Here is an 18,267-nt window from a genome sequence, read left to right as displayed (position 1 = left end):
GTTCAGTTTCAGGGTCTTGCCAATCTTCTTATAGCCTAGGCCATCTTTATGTAGAGCAACAATTCTTTTTTTCAGATCCTCAGAGAGTTCTTTGCCATGAGGTGCCATGTTGAACTTCCAGTGACCAGTATGAGAGAGTGAGAATGATAACACCAAATTTAACACACCTGCTCCCCATTCACACTTGAGACCTTGTAACACTAACAAGTCACATGACACCTGAGAGAGAAAATGGCTAATTGGGCCCAGTTTGAACATTTTCACTTAGGGGTGTACTCACTTTTGTTGCCAGCGGTTTAGGCATTAATGGCTGTTTGTTATTTTGAGGGGACAGCAAATTTACACTGTTATACAAACCGTACACTCACTACTTTACATTGTAGCAAAGTGTAATTTCTTCAGTGTTGTCACATGAAAAGATATAATAAGTCATTGATTGCTCGGTGGGATTGTTTGGGTCCTGAACTTCACTCTGACTTCACCCCTCTACTATAAACCTGGCTCTGAGTCCTCAAAACATTGAGGCAAGAACCTTTGGTTGGGAAATCCCTGCCATCCATGTGGATGCATCCGTGTATGTATTGATATGTATTCATATATATGTTTTTGATGCTATTTTCTTTACTTACTAATTTTTTCATTTTGTACATGTACTTTTTTGTTTTTTGATTTATCTTTGTATCAATTTATTAGAAACAAAGTCCACGTATTTCCTGAGGAAGCCGCAAGGCAAAACATGTATAACGATTGCGTGGAAAATTGAATGAAGGAAGTTACTTTTTTAAAGCTATTTTTTTCTGTAATAAAAATATATCTTTTTTATAAAATTTATTGTGGTATATCGATTTGTAGTAACAAGCACACATAAAGTCCCACATTTCCCAATATGTTTTTTCTTCTTTGTTTATTATAAGGGATGATGGTGCCTAAAGTTTGAATCTGTGTTTTGATCACTTTAACCCCCTTATTTGCATTAAATGAGTATTTGATAACAATGTGTCACACTTTATAACAGCAGATCAGGCAGCATAAATAGTTTGAACAGATTGCCTCAAAATTATAAAAACACTCAGCAGTAACAAGACCTAAGCACTAAGTGTTGGATTATACCTTTCAGTCCCACAGTAGTTAATGTTTGGAAGCTGTCAGTCTGGCTGCTTGACTTCAGGCTGCATGTGTTTAGTTTCACTATCAGCTAGTGATGGGCGAACAGTTCGGGCCAGAGCATTGGTTCGGCCCTGAACAGCACTCATTTGGATGTGAATTTTCAGGGTGCTCTATGGGATGTTCACACTGCACAGTGCATTCTAAGCCCTGATTGGCTGAAGCAATCCACCTGACCGTTGGTTGTGTGCAAGGCTTTGTCCAGCAGGGCAGAGTGAATAGCTGGTTGTTTAGGAGTGGGCCAGGAAGCTGCTGTGTCCTTAACAACAGAGTCATCAGCTGTCAGCTGAAAAATGTAAAAAGAAAATGGTGTGGGGTCTCCCCAAAAATCCAGGTATGGTATGGATTTTGAAGGAAACCCCATATCATTTTTTTTTTAAATGGCGTGGAGTCCCCTTAAAATCCATACCAGACCCTTATCTGAGCATGCAGTCTGCAGGCCAGGAAAGGGGGAGATCTGGTTTGGATTTTGGGAAGGACCCTATGCCATTTTTTTAAGCTTTGTACATTGTGAGTGTAACAATTTTAACATTTGAATTTTGGTTTGTAGTAGCCATCATTCTGTAGCCATCATTCTTCTGTCCACACAATCTGGTCTACTAAATTCCCTGACAGTACACCAAGGCCATCCCTGACCAGACGTGGCTGCATTGAGGAACCATCCTGGTTGTTAGTTTTGCTAATATGGATTTCAATGAAATAATCTATTATTCTCTGCTGGCAGAAGAGGATGGTGAATATTGTCGCCAGATTTTAAAAGGGTGGTCTAGTGACCAGCTGATGGAAACTATCCGATCAGCTCATTCCCTAGTGGATCAGGGGTATATGTTATTTGAAGATGTTCAGCCCCTGATCCAGTTATGTGCAAAACCAGCCCTGTCATGCATTCCCGAAGGGAGCGATGATTTTTCTCCCCCCTTCAATTATGGCCAAGTTGAATCCCTGGTATAGTTATTAGAAGATGATCCAGCCTTTTTTATGGAACATTATTCCGCTTGTTCACAGCAGGTGTTGTCTGATTGCATCCATTCAGTGCAATCCCTGGTTAGTCAGGCTGGGTGTGAATCAGCATTTGTTCAACCTGTGCTACAGACATGGACAGATCTCCTGCACTTAGCTAAGCCTCAACATTCCAGCCCTGCCATTAATCACCTGCCTTCCCAAAAATCTATCTCCCAGTCACCTATGGCAGCCTCAGCTACAGCCCAGTTTACTCAGCTCCCTACCAAATACTACTACCAAGTGCTGCACCTATCCTGCCTTTAATCCACCTGTCTCTTCTCCTCCACCTGTAACAACCTCCAGCCACTGTTCCTTGGTCTTCCTTTTGCCCAGCTACATACTTTTCTTACGACCCTGAACCTACGTACAAAGCTGCAGTGGCTAAACCAAAAAAGATACGAAAATACTTCCCGACCCACACCATCTTGCCAGTAACCCAACCTGCCTCCACACCAACCAACCTGTTCCAGCCTGCCTTCATGCCAGTTGAACTTGATGGCCCACCTAAAGCTGCCAACCCTGTGCCTGCTATCCAGCCTGATGTGCCTGCCTTCCAGCCTGATGTACCTACCTTCCAGTCGGATGTGCCCACTTTCCAATTTGATGTCTTGATGCCTGCCTTCCAGCCCAAAGTCTCGGTGCCTGCCTTCCAGCCTGACGTGCCTGCCTTCCAGCCCAAAGTCTCAGTGCCTGCCTTCCAGCCTGACGTGCCTGCCTTCCAGCCTGAAGTGCCTACCTTCCAGTCTGATGTGTCCGCTTCCCAGTCTGATGTGCCAGCTTCGCAGTCTGATGTCTTGATGCCTGCCTTTCAGCCTGATGTGCCCGCTTTTCAGCCTGATGTGCCCACTTTTCAGCCTGATGTGCCTGCCTTCCAGTCTGATGTGCCTACCTTCCAGTCTGATGTGTCCATTTTCCAGTCTGATGTGCCGCTTCCCAGTCTAAAGTCTTGATGTCTGCCTTCCAGCCCAAAGTCTCGGTGCCTGCCTTCCAGCCTGATGTGCCTTCCTTCCAGCCTGATGTGCCTACCTTCCAGTTTGATGTGTCCACTTCCCAGTCTGATGTGCCAGCTTCCCAGTCTGATGTCTCGATGCCTGCCTTCCAGCCTGATGCCTTGGTGCCCACTTTCCAGCCTGATGTGCCGGCTTTTCAGCCTGATGTTCCCACTTTTCAGCTTGATGTGCCTGCCTTCCAGTCTGATGTGCCTACCTTCCAGTCTGATATGTCCGCTTTCCAGTCTGATGTGCCCGCTTCCCAGTCTGATGTCTTGATGTCTGCCTTTCTGCCCAAAGTCTCAGTGCCTGCCTTCCAGCCTGATGTGCCTGCCTTCCAGCCTGAAGTGCCTACCTTCCAGTCTGATGTGTCCGCTTCCCAGTCTGATGTGCCAGCTTCCCAGTCTGATGTCTTGATGCCTGCCTTCCAGCCTGATGTGCCTGCCTTCCAGCCTGATGTGCCTGCCTTCCAGCCTGATGTGCCTACCTTCCAGTCTGATGTACCCGCTTTCCAGCCTGATGTCTCGATGCCTGCCTTCCAGCCTGATGCCTTGGTGCCCGCTTTCCAGCCTGATGTGCCCGCTTTTCAGCCTGATGTGCCCACTTTTCAGCCTGATGTGCCCGCCTTCCAGTCTGAGGTACCTACCTTCCAGTCTGATGTGTCCACTTTCCAGTCTGATGTGCCCGCTTCCCAGTCTGATGTCTTGATGTCTGCCTTCCAGTCCAAAATCTCGGTGCCTGCCTTCCAGCCTGATGTGCCTTCCTTCCAGCCTGATGTGCCTGCCTTCCAGCCTGATGTGCCTACCTTCCAGTCTGATGTGTCCTCTTCCCAGTCTGATGTGCCAGCTTCCCAGTCTGATGTCTTGGTACCTACCTTCCAGTCTGATGTGCCCGCTTTCCAGCCTGATATCTCGATGCCTGCCTTCCAGCCTGATGCCTTGGTGCCGGCTTTTCAGCCTGATGTGCCCACTTTTCAGCCTGATGTGCTTGCCTTCCAGTCTGATGTGCCTACCTTCCAGTCTGATATGTCCGCTTTCCAGTCTGATGTGCCCGCTTCCCAGTCTGATGTCTTGATGTCTGCCTTCCAGCCCAAAGTCTCGGTGCCTGCCTTCCAGCCTGATGTGCCTGCCTTCCAGCCTGAAGTGCCTACCTTCCAGTCTGATGTGTCCGCTTCCCAGTCTGATGTGCCAGCTTCCCAGTCTGATGTCTTGATGCCTGCCTTCCAGCCTGATGTGCCTACCTTCCAGCCTGATGTGCCTGCCTTCCAGTCTGATGTGCCTACCTTCCAGTCTGATGTGCCTGCTTTCCAGTCTGATGTGCCCGCTTTCCAGTCTGATGTCTCGATGCCTGCCTTCCAGCCCAAAGTCTTGGTGCCTGCCTTCCAGCCTGATGTGCCTGCCTGCCAGTCTGATGTGCCTACCTTCCAGTCAAATGTGTCCGTTTTCCAGTCTGATGTCTTGATGCCTGCCTTCCAGCTCGAATCTCAGTGCCTGCCTTCCGGCCTGATGTATCTACCTTCCAATCTGATGTGCCCGCTTTTCAGTCTGTGCCCGCTTTCCAGTCTGATGTGCCCACCTTCCAGCCTGATGTCTCGATGCTTGCCTTCCAGCCTGATGTCTCGGTGCCTGCCCTCCAGCCGGATATCTCGGTGCCCAGCTTGATGTCTCCACTTTCCAGTCTGATGTGCCCGCTTCCCAGTCTGTGCCCACCTTCCAGCCTGATGTCTCGATGCCTGCCTTCCAGTCTGATGTGCCCACTTTCCAGTCTGTGCCCACTTTCCAGTCTGATGTGCCCACCTTCCAGCCTGATGTCTCGATGCTTGCCTTCCAGCCGGATGTCTCGGTACCTGCCTTCCAGCCGGATGTCTCGGTGCCCGCCTTCCAGTCTGATGTGCCCGCCTTCCAGTCTGATGTGCCCGCTTTCCAGTCTGTGCCCACTTTCCAGTCTGATGTGCCCACCTTCCAGCCTGATGTCTCGGTGCCTGCCTTCCAGCCGGATGTCTCGGTGCCTGCCTTCCAGCTTGATGTGCCCGCTTCCCAGTCTGATGTGCCCGCTTCCCAGTCTGATGTGCCCGCTTCCCAGTCTGATGTGCCCGCCTTCCAGTCTGATGTGCCCGCTTTCCAGTTTGTTGTGCCCACCTTCCAGCCTGATGTCTCGGTGCCTGCCTTCCAGCTTCATGTCTCCACTTCCCCATCTGATATGCCCGCTTCTCAGTCTGATGTCTTGGTACCTGCCTTCCAGCCTGGTGTCTCGTTGCCTGCCTTCCAGCCAGATGTCTTGATATTAGTGTGTCAGCCTGAAGTTTTGGTGCCCGTGTGTCAGCCTGAAGTTTTGGTGCCCGTGTGTCAGCCTGGAGTTTTGGTGCCCGTTACCCAGTCTGCTGAACCGATGCCCGTTACCCAGTCTGCTGAACCGGTGCTCGTTACCCAGTCTGCTAAACCGGAGTCTGTAAAGCCAGTGCCTGTTATTCAGCTTGCCGGACCAGTGCCCGGTGTCCAGCTCACTGAACCGGGGCCTGTTACCGAGCCCACTGGGCTGGGGCCGTTACACAGTTTGTTGAGCCAGTGCCTGTGATCCAGCCTGCCCTTATGGTGCTCGCTGCCCAGTCTAAGGTGCCTGATGCCCAGCCTGAAGTACCCGATGCCCAGCCTGGCGTGCCCTCATCTGTTGTTCGATTTGAGGCCATGAGCTTTGGACAATTTCATCTAGTTGGAGCGTCCAGAGGCCGCTCCTTTGAGGGGGGTACTGTCATGAAAAGGTTCACCCATTGGTGGCGCTATCGGTCTCCTGGATCGCAGTACCAGTGTCCACCAGCGGGTGTCTTCCAACACCTAAGACCTGTAATAAGAGGACTCACCTGCTGGTGGCACTGTTGCATCCTTGGGCCGAAGTACCGGTGTCCACCAGCGAGTGTATTCCAGCAGTGTGGAGCAGACAGCACCCTCTGCGCTCAGGTGTAACGTGAGGTCAAATCACTGCAGTCTGATAAATACCCGGCAAGCCCTCACATCCTTGCCTTGGTGTCTCTCTCCCTGTGCCCTGATCTTGCTGTCTGTTATCTTGACCTTGAGCCTGCATCTGTCCTGACCTGATCCGATCCCTATCCTGAGCCCATCCTGGACCTGTCCCTCCGGTTTCCTGATTTCCCTGATCCCTGCCCTGCAGCCTATCCATCCATCCTCTTCCTGTCCTGTTGGTTCTCCGTCCTTTCTCATCTGACTGACCTCCTTGTGTATGACCTCGGCCTGGCTTTTGTTACGATTACGGTATTTCCCATCCATTTGTATATACCATTTGTTTGTGGGTCTGTGGTTGGTTTGCACTGTATATATTTCATTTATTTGTCACCCATTTAATAAACACCATTATTTTTCACGTACCTGTATTTCAGGTTCCTTCTGTGCAGTCCACACAGTCTGATCTACTAAATTCCCTGATACTCAGGCAGGAAGCTGCAGTATTTTCAGTCAGTGTACTGTATCCTGTGCACAGTGTGCAACTAAAACTAACTGCAGACAATTGCTGATGTTCTCTTCCTAATAATACTTCAGGGGACAGAGAGCTATGGTGTAGGCCTGGGGTGTGTAGACTTCTTGTCGGAGTTGTGTGGATGCACACAGTGCTTTACCCACTTTGCAGAGTGCGGACAAGGAAAACACTGGATTTCTGATAGGATCAACAGGGCTGTTATGAACTGATTGTGGCAAGAGATTTCAGAACAGATTCGTGGCCCTCTCCCCTGTACTGGACATTGACAAGTGACACAAGATGGCTCATTTACAAAGAAGCGCATTACAGCGCCGTCTGCTGGGCTGTGAAGGAATATCGGGTTTGAGTCTGCTGCACTCGGCAGCAGGTAAAAAGCTGGGGATGTTGAGTGCCAGCCTGTCACGTACCATAGGGAGCGATGAAGGAGAAGATGACGATGATGTAGAAGAAATAACTGAAATCTCAGACACAGAGGCGGAGCCACATAAAGAAGCTCCAAAGCCAGTCATTATAAGAGACCAGCCTACTTTGGTTTCCAAAGTTAGCAAAAGCCACAAGAAGATGGTATTAGCAGAGGAGAACAGTCCATTCTCACTACATATACCCAAGAATTTCATCTGCGAGCACTGCTATGGAGCCTTCAGGAGCAGCTACCATCTTAAGAGGCATTTGTACATCCATACAGGAGAGCGTCCATATGAATGTGACATGTGCGATATGAAGTTTATTCAGAAGTATCATCTGGACAGACATAAACGGGTCCACAGTGGAGAAAAACCGTACCAATGTGAGCGATGCCAGCAGGCCTTTTCAAGGACGGACAGACTTCTGAGACATAAGAGGATGTGTCAGGGATGCCACACCAACATTGCAGAGACAGAGTCTGGTGCAAGTTTACCTTCATACTCACCGAGTTACCATGCTGACAGAGACATGTTCGTTAGCACAGGAGAGCGCCCTTTTGAGTGTGACATGTGCGACATGAAGTTTGTTCAGAAGTATCATCTGGACAGGCACAGACGGGTCCATAGCGGGGAGAAACCGTTCAAATGTGAGAGATGTAAGCAGGCTTTTTCAAGGACGGACAGACTCCTGAGACACAAGAGGCTGTGCCAGGGCAACCGTCCACCGAATGCCGACACAGAGCTTGTTGTGTAGCTTGCGGTTTTAGCTGTCCATTCAGTGTCCAGAATTTTTGTTCACTCAGGACATAATTCCACCAGTACTAGGTCCCAATATCTTGAGAGAATTACCTAAAAGGACAGGTGACTGATAATTGGGGGGAGGGCATTTTATCTGTGATACAAATTTCCTATTGAACTGAAGTCTAGATGACTGAATTTATACTGCAGTCTTGTCCAGCCATACATGGAAGAGTGAACGTGAAAAAATGAAACAGCCAAGGATTATTTATGCTTATTCAGGTAAGCATTTTCTGCAACACTGGCGGAAAAAAAAGTTGGACTTTGATGTTGAGCACAAATTCATGGAGATTTCCGAGCTGAATTAATATTATTCGTATGTAACTTTATAGCTAAATGATATCCCTAGGTTTTAAAGGTGGCTATACATTTAGGTCAGACCACCTGATGCACATTGGCCAGTCTGAAATCAAAACTATTTTCACAGGATATGTGTAATATCCGAGCCTCACGCACCCAGGGTGATTATGTTGCAGATTGCCAATCCTTGAATGTGGTGGCTGCATTAGCCTTCTTTTTTTTTTTTTGGCTTTTTTCCCTCTGTGATCTGGCCGGTGGCACTCCTCCTGTATTGGAGTGCCCAGCCCCATTCTGGATGGATGAGCGCAGCGGGATTGTCGGTCCGGGGGGAGGGGAGTGTGAGATGTACTAGCCGATTTAAATATACTAACGAATTTAGGCCAAACTTTGGCTCACTATGCCGTGTCACAAGCAGCTACATCAACCGTTTTTATTTTTTTCGTTTGGAAAAGTTTTTGTAAGCGCCCCTGTTGGTGCTAAATTACCTGATCACCAGTTGTAATAAAATAAAAGAGAGCCTGGAAAAAAACGAATACAGTCATCGCATCTAAAGCCCCGTACACACAAGAAAAATGTCGGGAGACATTTGCTGGTACAAAGAATACCAGCAGACATTCTGCCCATGTGTATGTCGGTCTGTCCGACAGAAGCGGGCCTTTGGAAAACTAGCAGCCGACCGACTCCCAATCAGCGCTCTTAGCCAATGGCAGAGAGCACTGATCGGAGTGTTCTGGTAGGGGATCCATCCCCCTAGCAGAACACAACACCTCAGTGGGAGGGATCGCTGAACTAATTTCGCATGGGTTAGTACAGCGGCTCCTGACCAGAGCTGTCAGTTTTTTCATGCAACCTGCGGGTTTGCACGAAAAAAACCTTGTGTGCCCGGCTTTAGAATTGGTAGGCTGCAGTGTAATGTTTGCTTTTTGGTTTAGTACCACTTTAACATGGCATTGTCTTCTTAATAAATCCTTTTTTAAGGCTGCTGGTACTTTAAAAAATCTTTACGTTCCTTTTCTTCTGTAGCCCTTTTCTTGTTAAAAATACTTTCCTTTTTATTAATTCTGCAAATACTGTACAAAACAAAGGTGTCTAGTTTGTCTATAATCATGTAACTGTTTTAATATTTTGTCACACTTTTCATAGTTCTTTTATGTATTTGGCACAAGGGACTGTTCAGGACCAAGAAGATTTCACACAATAGATAATTGCCTGTTTTATGTTTTTAGTGTGCTATACCTTAGGTATGTGTCTGTTTTTTTGGGGGGTTTTTTGTTTTGTTTTCTATTTTTCCCCCTATATTCCCCCCTATATTTTGGGGGAAATTCAATGTTAAAATCATTGTAGTTTTGGAAGGAATGACTGTAGACAGTTTTGAAGTTTTTCGTTTGTTACTTATTCCTATGTCACCGTAGCTCAAGTTTTGGCCATTTTATAGGTTTAACTGCTCTAAAATGGAGCTAGGAACAAAATAAAAGGGACGTATATTATGCTGCCTCTTACTGGTTACAGCAGTTTTTGTTTTTCTGAGTCCCCCTATATATAATAGTTTAGTTACCTGTTGATCCTGCCAATTGATCCAGTTTCCCCCCACTACCTGTAACAGAGTGGGGTCCATTCTGCAGTGAAATCTCACAGCAGAATTTCCACCCTGAGCTAAATGAAGCTGAACTCCAGGCGGTTATAAAATACATCAATGCATGTCTGTGTTCATTAAAACCCAATCAAATGTATTTGTTTAAATGCAAGCAGTGCTCACCTAAATCTGATTTAGTATGAGCCTCTTGCAGCACCCTGTAAGCAGGGCTCAGACTGGGAAAGGGAGAAATAACACATGTAACAAGTCAATTGTGCTGTACTGCTTATGGGCTAACAAGGTAGGGGGAGAGAGAAAGAAGCATGACAGAAAGATGAGCTCATCAGTCTTCTGCTTCTCCCTTCCCTGTCCAGTCATAGGGTGGCAGAGGAACAATAAGGCCCAGTTCAGATATATGCAGATTGGAATGCGTTTTGAAACGCATCTGATTTGCATGACATGTGAACCGAACCGACTTTCTATGGAGCTGGGTTCACATATGTCCAGGCCGGCCGCAGTCCGTTTTGAAAAAAAAAAAAAAAAGGGTCCTGTGCTTTTTTTCAGTCCAGTTCAGGTGCAAATTCAAGTGTCATACACTTTAAAAATCCGCACCTGAATCGCACCTTAACCAGTGAACAATATTGCACCGTACTCCTTTTAAAATTAAAACAAATTAACCGTGCTGAGCCTAATTGTAAGTGTAACTGCAGTGTCCAGAGTCTCACTGGAGACTGAAAAAAGGGGAACTCACCCAGAAACAAATGTCTGTCTGTACCGGCATCTCCCTGACAGATGACAACACTCCGAGGAGCATGTCTGCATTGACAGCGACCTGAATTTAGTGGTGCCTTCCTAGAGCTGCCGTGTTCCTTGCCTTTAGCCTGGCCAGGCTCCCCTTAGCACTTTTGAGTCCTGGATTGCAGATATCCCAGCAGTCTGTGTCCTGCTACACATGCCTGCCCTTTCATTGTTTTGTGAGTGCATTTTATATACTGTATATACTCGAGTATAGGTCGAGATTTTCACCCCTTTTTTTTGGGCTGAAAGTGCCCCCCTCAACTTATACTCGAGTCACCGCCGTCTGCCTGCATGATCAGTGTGTCATGCAGGCGGCCAGCGTGTGCTACCGTTCGGCGGCCTCTCGCTGTTCGGGGGCCGCGCCTCCTCCGCGTCTGTGGTGGGCGGGGGACTCCGTTTCCCGGCGGCCTGCCGCGGACATTCTCTCATCCTCGTCCATGGTATGGGGATGGGGGAGTGTCCGTGGTGGGCTGACTGCTGGGGGGTGGGGTTTTCTGCCTGTCGCGGACGGGGGGGGCGCGGCTTTTGAGCGGTGGGTGGGCGCCGAATGGTAATAGCACATGCTGATGGTGGATGCAGAGCGGCACACGGAGGCATGCACGGGACACAGGTAAGATACACACATGCACACAGGACACATGCACACAGGACACATGCACACAGGACACATGCACACATAGGACACATGCACACATAGGACACATGCACACATAGGACACATGGCACACATAGGACACATGGCACACATAGGACACATGGCACACATAGGACACATGGCACACAGGACACATGGCACACAGGGAGGTATACAGCTGCAGATGTGCATTGTTGACCCTCTTTTTCCACTTACAGTAGCTGCTGCATTTCTCACCCTCGTCTTATACTCGGGTCAATAAGTTTTTCCCATTTTTTTTTTTTTGTGGTAAATTAGAGCCTCGACTTATACTCGTGTCGACTTGTACTCGAGTATATACCGCATTCTTTTAATACATTGTTGCATTTTAATACTACAATATGAGCTCCCCTGCGCTGAATTTATTGTTTTTCTTTTTGAGGACTAGGTGCGACCAGATGATTGAACATCTACAAGCATGTGAATTAGCAGTGACTGTTCCAATAACCACATGCCTGCTACATTTTTTTAATTTCACTGTAGTTCAACCACATGAAGCTACATTAGGTGGACTTCACTGGCAGGATCAGCAGGTATTTGTGAGACTTTGCAGGAGGCCTAAAAGAAAGCCGTTAGTGCTGCAAAACATTTTTTTGTTTAAATAAATGAAAGTGTTACCTTAAAGCAGGGTATAAAGCATAGGAGGTTAGGTGCTGATCAAAAAGAGGTCAAATGTACATGTCCGTGCATGGTGCATGGTCCCAGAATAGTCCTAAACTGATATCAAATGCGAGCAAGATGAGCGTGATTGCAAGCTGCTTATTGTCGCAAGTCCAATTCTGAATTACTGAAAGGTGCAGCTGGAATAGGGGGGATGGAGTGGAAGAACCAGGACTGTCTCGGTGATATAGGAAGTAGATTGCCAATTGAACCCACTTGTTTCTACTTAAAACTGAAATATCAGTTTTTAGTGGCCTGACCCATTTAATATATAAGCTTTATGTGTTGTTAACTTGTTAAATGAGCCTGTTATGTGTTACTAAAACAAGTCCTGCCTTCTTTAATGGTCATTGATGAAGAACATGACTAATAGCATGTTTCACTTACTGCACATCATCAGATGTGGCTGCAAAACGCATTATTTTTTTATGTTTTTACTGTGTAATGATTACTGTATTTATTTTGATAAATACATTTTTAGCTCATTACCTTTACTGTGTTTATAAAGCTACTAAACTGAAAGAAAATGTTGCTTCATGTAGTGGCAGATAGTAATACCCACATTCATATGCCAAATGTATCATTTAAAGTTGAACCTAATTTGGATGGGGATATAATTTTTTTTAATTGTAAATGAACTTTGCGCTCAGTCAAGCGTCAAGTGCTTTTGAATGTAGTGGTTCCAGATTGCTGTTACCTGGCAAATAGCAGACGTGGAATACATTAATACTGTTGCACAGAATCTGTATAGAATTTTGTGTTCAGGGACACGGAATCATTTTGTGTTTGTATTACAAAAAAAGAAAAAAAAAAGTGGATACATCTGAGACCAATAATGTCCTACAGCTTCTGTAGCCTTATTTCAGTTCAGTTTTTGAGACCATCGTCTCTCATATTGCTAACTCGTTTGGTATATTTTTCCCTCTGCTGGTTAGAAAATGCATTGCATCTTTTGGAAAATGTGCTGCACTGCTTGGACCTTGAAGAATGGGGTATATCCTCAAAGCTTGCTCTGAAAATTTGGATGTTGGTGCAGATAAAAAAAAAAAAAGTATCACAGACAGTACTTGGTTTTTCTAGAAAATGGGAAACCAGGTGCACCTGATGGAAGAAAAGGAATCATAATGGTGACATGTAGTATAATTGTGTAGTAAATATATCCAGGAACAATCCAGATGGATCTAGGGTCACCGGTGTATGGTGGAGTGTTAATCACTGCACCTCTCCCCAGTTAATGCAGGAATGTGAATGATTCTTTAGGTTTTTTTTGTTTGTTTTTTCAAACAAGTATATTGAAATATAGAAAAAAGTATTGTAGAAATAGACTTATTTTTTGTAGAATACTAATGAAAGTTCAATTTTTTTTTATATATAAAATCTGACTACTTTTGGCTTAAGTGGACTTGTTGTTTGTACACATTAGTCAGCCACTTTATTTAGAGAATCCAGTCTATCAATTCACTAAAAAAAACTAAATTTTGGTAAACCAGTAGACCAAAATGGCTGCCTCTTTGTAAATAAATAACAGGTACACTTAAATGTCTGCTTATCTGTAATAAGTCATTTATTTCTTTTATTGCAGTATTGTGTGTTGTAAGTTTGTATGCCTGTTTTTTTTTTTATTCATTTTAAATAACCATGTATGATATTTTGTAAAAAAAAATAAAAAATGAAAAGTGCCATGACATTTCACAATAAAATTAACTTATTCTTAAAAAAAAAAAAAAAAAATAATAATACTTCAGGCAGGAAACTGCAGTATTTTCAGACAGTGTACTGTATCCTGTGCACAGTGTGCAACTAAAGCTAACTGCAGACAATTGCTGGTGTTCTCTTCCTAATAATACCACAGGCAGGCAGTTGATTCAGCTAGCTGCAGTATATTAGTGCACTGTATACTGGGCGCAGTGTGCAGCTAAAGCTCACTGCAGACAATTCCTGTTGTTTTCTTCCTAATAATACTACAGGCAGGTGATTCAGCTAGCTGCAGTATAATCAGTATATATATACATCCCAGCTTTGTGCAGCTACATCTCACTGCAGGCCATTCCTTGTGTACCTATTCCAATACATCAAAGACAGTATGTCTGGAAGGCCAGCAAGGAGAGGTAGACAGTCACAGGCCAATAAAAGAGGGCAAGCAGGCTCTGTGTCTAGAGGCAACAGTGCTGGTCATGGACACGGCGCATCCTCATAAGCACGTGGCAGTGGGGCACACTTGTCCTTTTTCTTGGCAGCTGCCGTGTTGAGCCACAACATGCCGAAGAATTGGTAGAGTGGATGACCAAGCCGTCCTCATCCTCCTCATCCTCTGTCACCCAGACTACCTTGGCTGCCAATGCAGATGCCAAAGCGGCCTATTCCTTGGACTCAAGGTCATCATCAGTTACTCCTTCCCTAGCCCCACCGGAGGAGTCCCCCAAACTGTTTGACCACAATCTTGAGTACATGCTGCAGGAGGATGCACAGCACTTTTGTTGGTACCCAGCTTGAGGAAGGCAGTAACGTGAGCCCAGAGAGAGGGGTTGCCCAAGGAGGACAACAAACTGGCAGTCATGTTCCCCCAGCTGCAGCATACTGCCAGGTTTGCTCCAGTGACGAGGAGGGAGGGGATGATGAGCTCACTGACTCTACGTGGGTGCCTGATAGGAGAGAGGAGGAGGTGGCTGAGGAGGACATCCTATGAGGCAGGATGCCCTCCAGGGGCCAGCTTAAGGGCAGCCAACCGACTGCATCACACCGCAGAGCTCTGCAAGTGCGGGGCACTGGTGACTCCTCTGTGCCCTCCGACAGGGACAACTGATCCATATGCCCTGTTTGGCTCACGTCCTTAACTTGGTGGTGCAGCGGTTCTTGGGCAGGTACCCAGGCTTACAGAATGTCCTGAGGCAGGCCAGGAAACTCTGTGTGCATTTCCGCCGGTCATATAATGCCAGTGCTGGGCCGCTGACATCCAAAAGGAATTTAACCTGCCCAAGAACCGCCTAATCTGTGACATGCCCACCAGGTGGAACTCAATAATGGCCATGCTGCAGCGGCTGCACATGCAGCGGAGGGCCATCAATGAGTACCTGTGCAACTATGGCACCAGGACAGGGTCAGGGGAGCTTGTTTTTTTTCCCCACGCCAGTGGGCCATGATCAGGGATGCATACACTGTCCTGTCACTATTTGAGGAGGCCACGAGGATGGTGAGCAGTGACAGTGCATGCATCAGTGACACTGTCCCTCCACCTGTTGGAGCACACGCTGCATGGAATAATGGACAGGGCACTTGAGGCAGAACAGAGGCAGGAAGAGGAGGACTTCCTTACCTCTCAAGGCCCCCTTTATCCAGACAGTGTTCCTGCGTGCCCGCCGATCACACAGGAAGAGGAGGAGGATTGTGTCAGCATGGAGGTGGAGCCTAGCACTCAGCATCAGCAGCAGTCTTCAAGGGATCATTTACAGTCCGAAGAAACCCATGGACTTGTATGTGGCTGGGAGGAGGTGGCTGCAGATCATGTCATCCTTAGTGACCCAGAGGACTCTGCACGGAATGCCTCAGCAAACCTATGCTGCATGGCCTCCCAGATCCTGCAAAGCCTGCGGAAGGATACTCGTATTTGTGGTATCAAGGAGAGGGATCATTATTGGCTGGCAACCCTCCTTAATCCACGTTACAAGGGTAAGGTTGTGGACCTTATCTTGCCATCGCAGAGGGAGCAGAGGATGAAAAATCTTCAGGAGGCCTTGCAGAAAGGTTTGTGCAACGCGTTTCCAGAGCCTGGGAAGTTACAATTTCCCGGTCCTCCTGGACAACGTGTTGCTGAGGCTTCAGTCAGTCACAGAAGGAGCGGTGGAGAAGGTGGCCATCTGACCGATGCGTTCAAACAATTTTTTGTTTCGCAGCCCCAAGGTATGATCTGTTCCAGCAACCATCGCCAGCGTTTGATTCACATGGTGCAGGAATACCTAGGGGCAAGATCAGACTTGGACACCTTTCCCACTGAAAATCCTCTGGGTTACTGGGTCTTGAGGATGGATCACTGGCCAGAGCTTGCACAGTATGCAATTGAGCTACTGGCCTGTCCTGCATCCAGAGTTCTTTCGGAACGCACATTTAGTGCTACTGGAGGCTTTGTAACCGATCACAGGGTGCGTCTGTCCACCAAATCGGTCAATCGGCTGACCTTCATAAAAATGAATCAGTCTTGGATCACCAGCTACCAAGCACCTGATGCTGATGTAACTGAATAATTTTTTTTTTAATGTGAGATCCCTTCAAGACTGCCTATGCTGATGCTGAGTGACTATCCTGTTATGCTGAGTGACTATCCTCTTCCTCCTCAATATTCATGCTGATAGCTTGTAAGAACATTTTTGGTTCTGGGCACTGCCACCAGTGGCGAAGGCCCAATTTTTCTGCCCCTTTTTAACAGGGGAGTGTAATTACAACTTTTGATGCAATACTTTGCAGCAGGGCTAATTCCTGCACTCCAACTAGAGTATCTGTGAGGGGTTGCAGTGTTGTGGCACCAGCACCAGTGCCTAAGGCCCAATTTTTCCAGCCCCTGTTTAACAGGGACGTGTAATTACAATTTTTGATGCAATACTTTGCAGCAGGGCTCATTCCTGCGCTCCAGCTAGAGTATCTGTGAGGGGTTGCAGTGTTGTGGCACCAGCACCAGTGCCCAAGGCCTAATTTTTCAACCCCTGTTTAACAGGGGCGTGTAATTACAATTTTTGATGCAATACTTTGCAGCAGGGCTCATTCCTGCGCTCCAACTAGAGTATCTGTGAGGGGTTGCAGTGTTGTGGCACCAGCACCAGTGTCTTAGGCCCAATTTTTCAGCCCCTGTTCAACAGGGGCATGTAATTACTATTCTTGATCTAATATTTCACAGCAGGGCCCATTCCTGCGTCCACCAAGAGTAACTGTGAGGGCTTACAGTGTTGTGGCAACACCAACACCTAAGGCCTAAATTTCTGCAGAGTATATAGGGCAGGCCCCTACTTTCAAACATCCAACTTACAAACGACTCCTACTTGAAAACGGAAGGAGACAACAGGAAGTGAGAGAAAATCTACCCCTAGGAAGGGAAATAAATTCTCTCTTGTTAGAGTTCCTTGTTTCACTAAAAACCCCAAATTTTCAAAAATTGAAAAAAAAATTTGAAAAAATTGTCATTGGGACAGAAAGTGAGGTGAAATCTTCTGAACAGGTGCACAGACAGCAAAAACAAATGTTACAGGGGTGATAATCCTTCCCTATGTTTTCCGAAAAGCTTAAAAATAGATTTTTTGTCTGGAGCTACACGTAAAAAATGTACCAGTTCAAAATTACAAACAGATTCAACTTAAGAACAAACCTACAGTCTCTGTCTTGTTTGCACCGCCTGTATACTGCTGTTCAGGGTATATAGGGCCTGGGGGTCCCACTCCTTTCATTTTTTTTATTTGACTGCGGGGTTCCCCTTAATATCCATACAAGACCCAAAGGGGCTGGTAATGGGCTGGGGGGGGTTTCTCAATGATTTTAATCCAGACATGACATTAAAGCCGCAGTTTTAAATTACTTTTTTTCCTTTAGAAATGTAATTTTAAACAGGGACTGTTCTAAACACAGGAAACACACGCCACTTTACAGGCATACTATAGACACCCCCCAGACACGATATTTAAAGGAATATTTCACTGTTATTTTTTCACTTTAAGCATCATTAAAATCACTGCTCACGAAAAACGTTTTTAAAACTTTTTTTTGCATTGATACATGTACCCTGGGGCAGGACAATAACCTGCATATTAGCCTTTAAAATTCACACTTTTGATTTCTCACTTTCGAATCCCATAGACTTTAACTGGGTTCGAAAGTTCGTGCGAACTTTCGGTCCGTTCGAATGTTCTGATGCAAACTTTCGGTCAGTTCGAATGTTCTGATGCGAATCGAACCAGGGGGTGTTCGGCTCATCCCTAATCAGCAACTTTAAGTATGGATTAAACATCCCTTCAATCTTTATCATATACAAATACATATTGTACATGCACTACAAGACAGATCATGGACAGACAGACAAATATACTGTAAATTCCTGTCTCCGGTAGTCTCCACAGAAAGTGAGATGATATCTTTTCAATATAAGCCTATCCCACACCCACCTAGCAACCCCATCAAATCATTCCCCGCATCTATTACCTTTTGTACCACAATCCCCTCCCTTTAGAATGTAAGTTCTACGAGCAGGGCCCTCCTGTCCCTTCTGTATTGTACTGTAATTGTGCTGTCCCCACTCTACATTGTAAAGCACTTCAGAAACTGTTGGCGTTATATAAATCGTGAATAATAATAAGGGGAAATCCCCTCTAAGACAGTATTCATAGAAGCAGGTGTCCCCATTGGAAGATTTCTCCTCTATTTCTGTTCTGGTTGCAGCTT

At 46.3% G+C, this 18,267-nt stretch overlaps 2 protein-coding genes across 2 annotated transcripts in view; both read left to right on the top strand.

The window, feature by feature from the left end:
- The window catches only part of LOC141110754 (excitatory amino acid transporter 2-like), a 470,509-nt gene that overhangs the window by 36,421 nt on the left and 415,821 nt on the right, over window positions 1-18,267 (top strand). The window lies entirely within an intron of this gene.
- On the top strand, window positions 6,713-8,301 carry LOC141110753 (uncharacterized). The gene has a single exon (XM_073602335.1). It carries the CDS (start codon window positions 6,924-6,926, stop codon window positions 7,800-7,802), a length of 879 nt encoding a protein of 292 aa, XP_073458436.1. The 5' UTR covers window positions 6,713-6,923; the 3' UTR covers window positions 7,803-8,301.

The sequence above is a fragment of the Aquarana catesbeiana genome, linkage group LG10 (genome assembly GCF_042186555.1).
Source record: "Aquarana catesbeiana isolate 2022-GZ linkage group LG10, ASM4218655v1, whole genome shotgun sequence".
Lineage (NCBI taxonomy): Eukaryota > Metazoa > Chordata > Amphibia > Anura > Ranidae > Aquarana > Aquarana catesbeiana.
The sequence above is the reverse complement of the archived record's forward strand: the minus strand, read 5'-3'. Positions and strand labels throughout refer to the sequence as shown.

Excerpts from the sequence above, each read along its gene's own strand:
- LOC141110753 (XM_073602335.1), top strand. The coding sequence starts at position 6,924 with ATGGCTCATTTACAAAGAAGCGCATTACAGCGCCGTCTGCTGGGCTGT.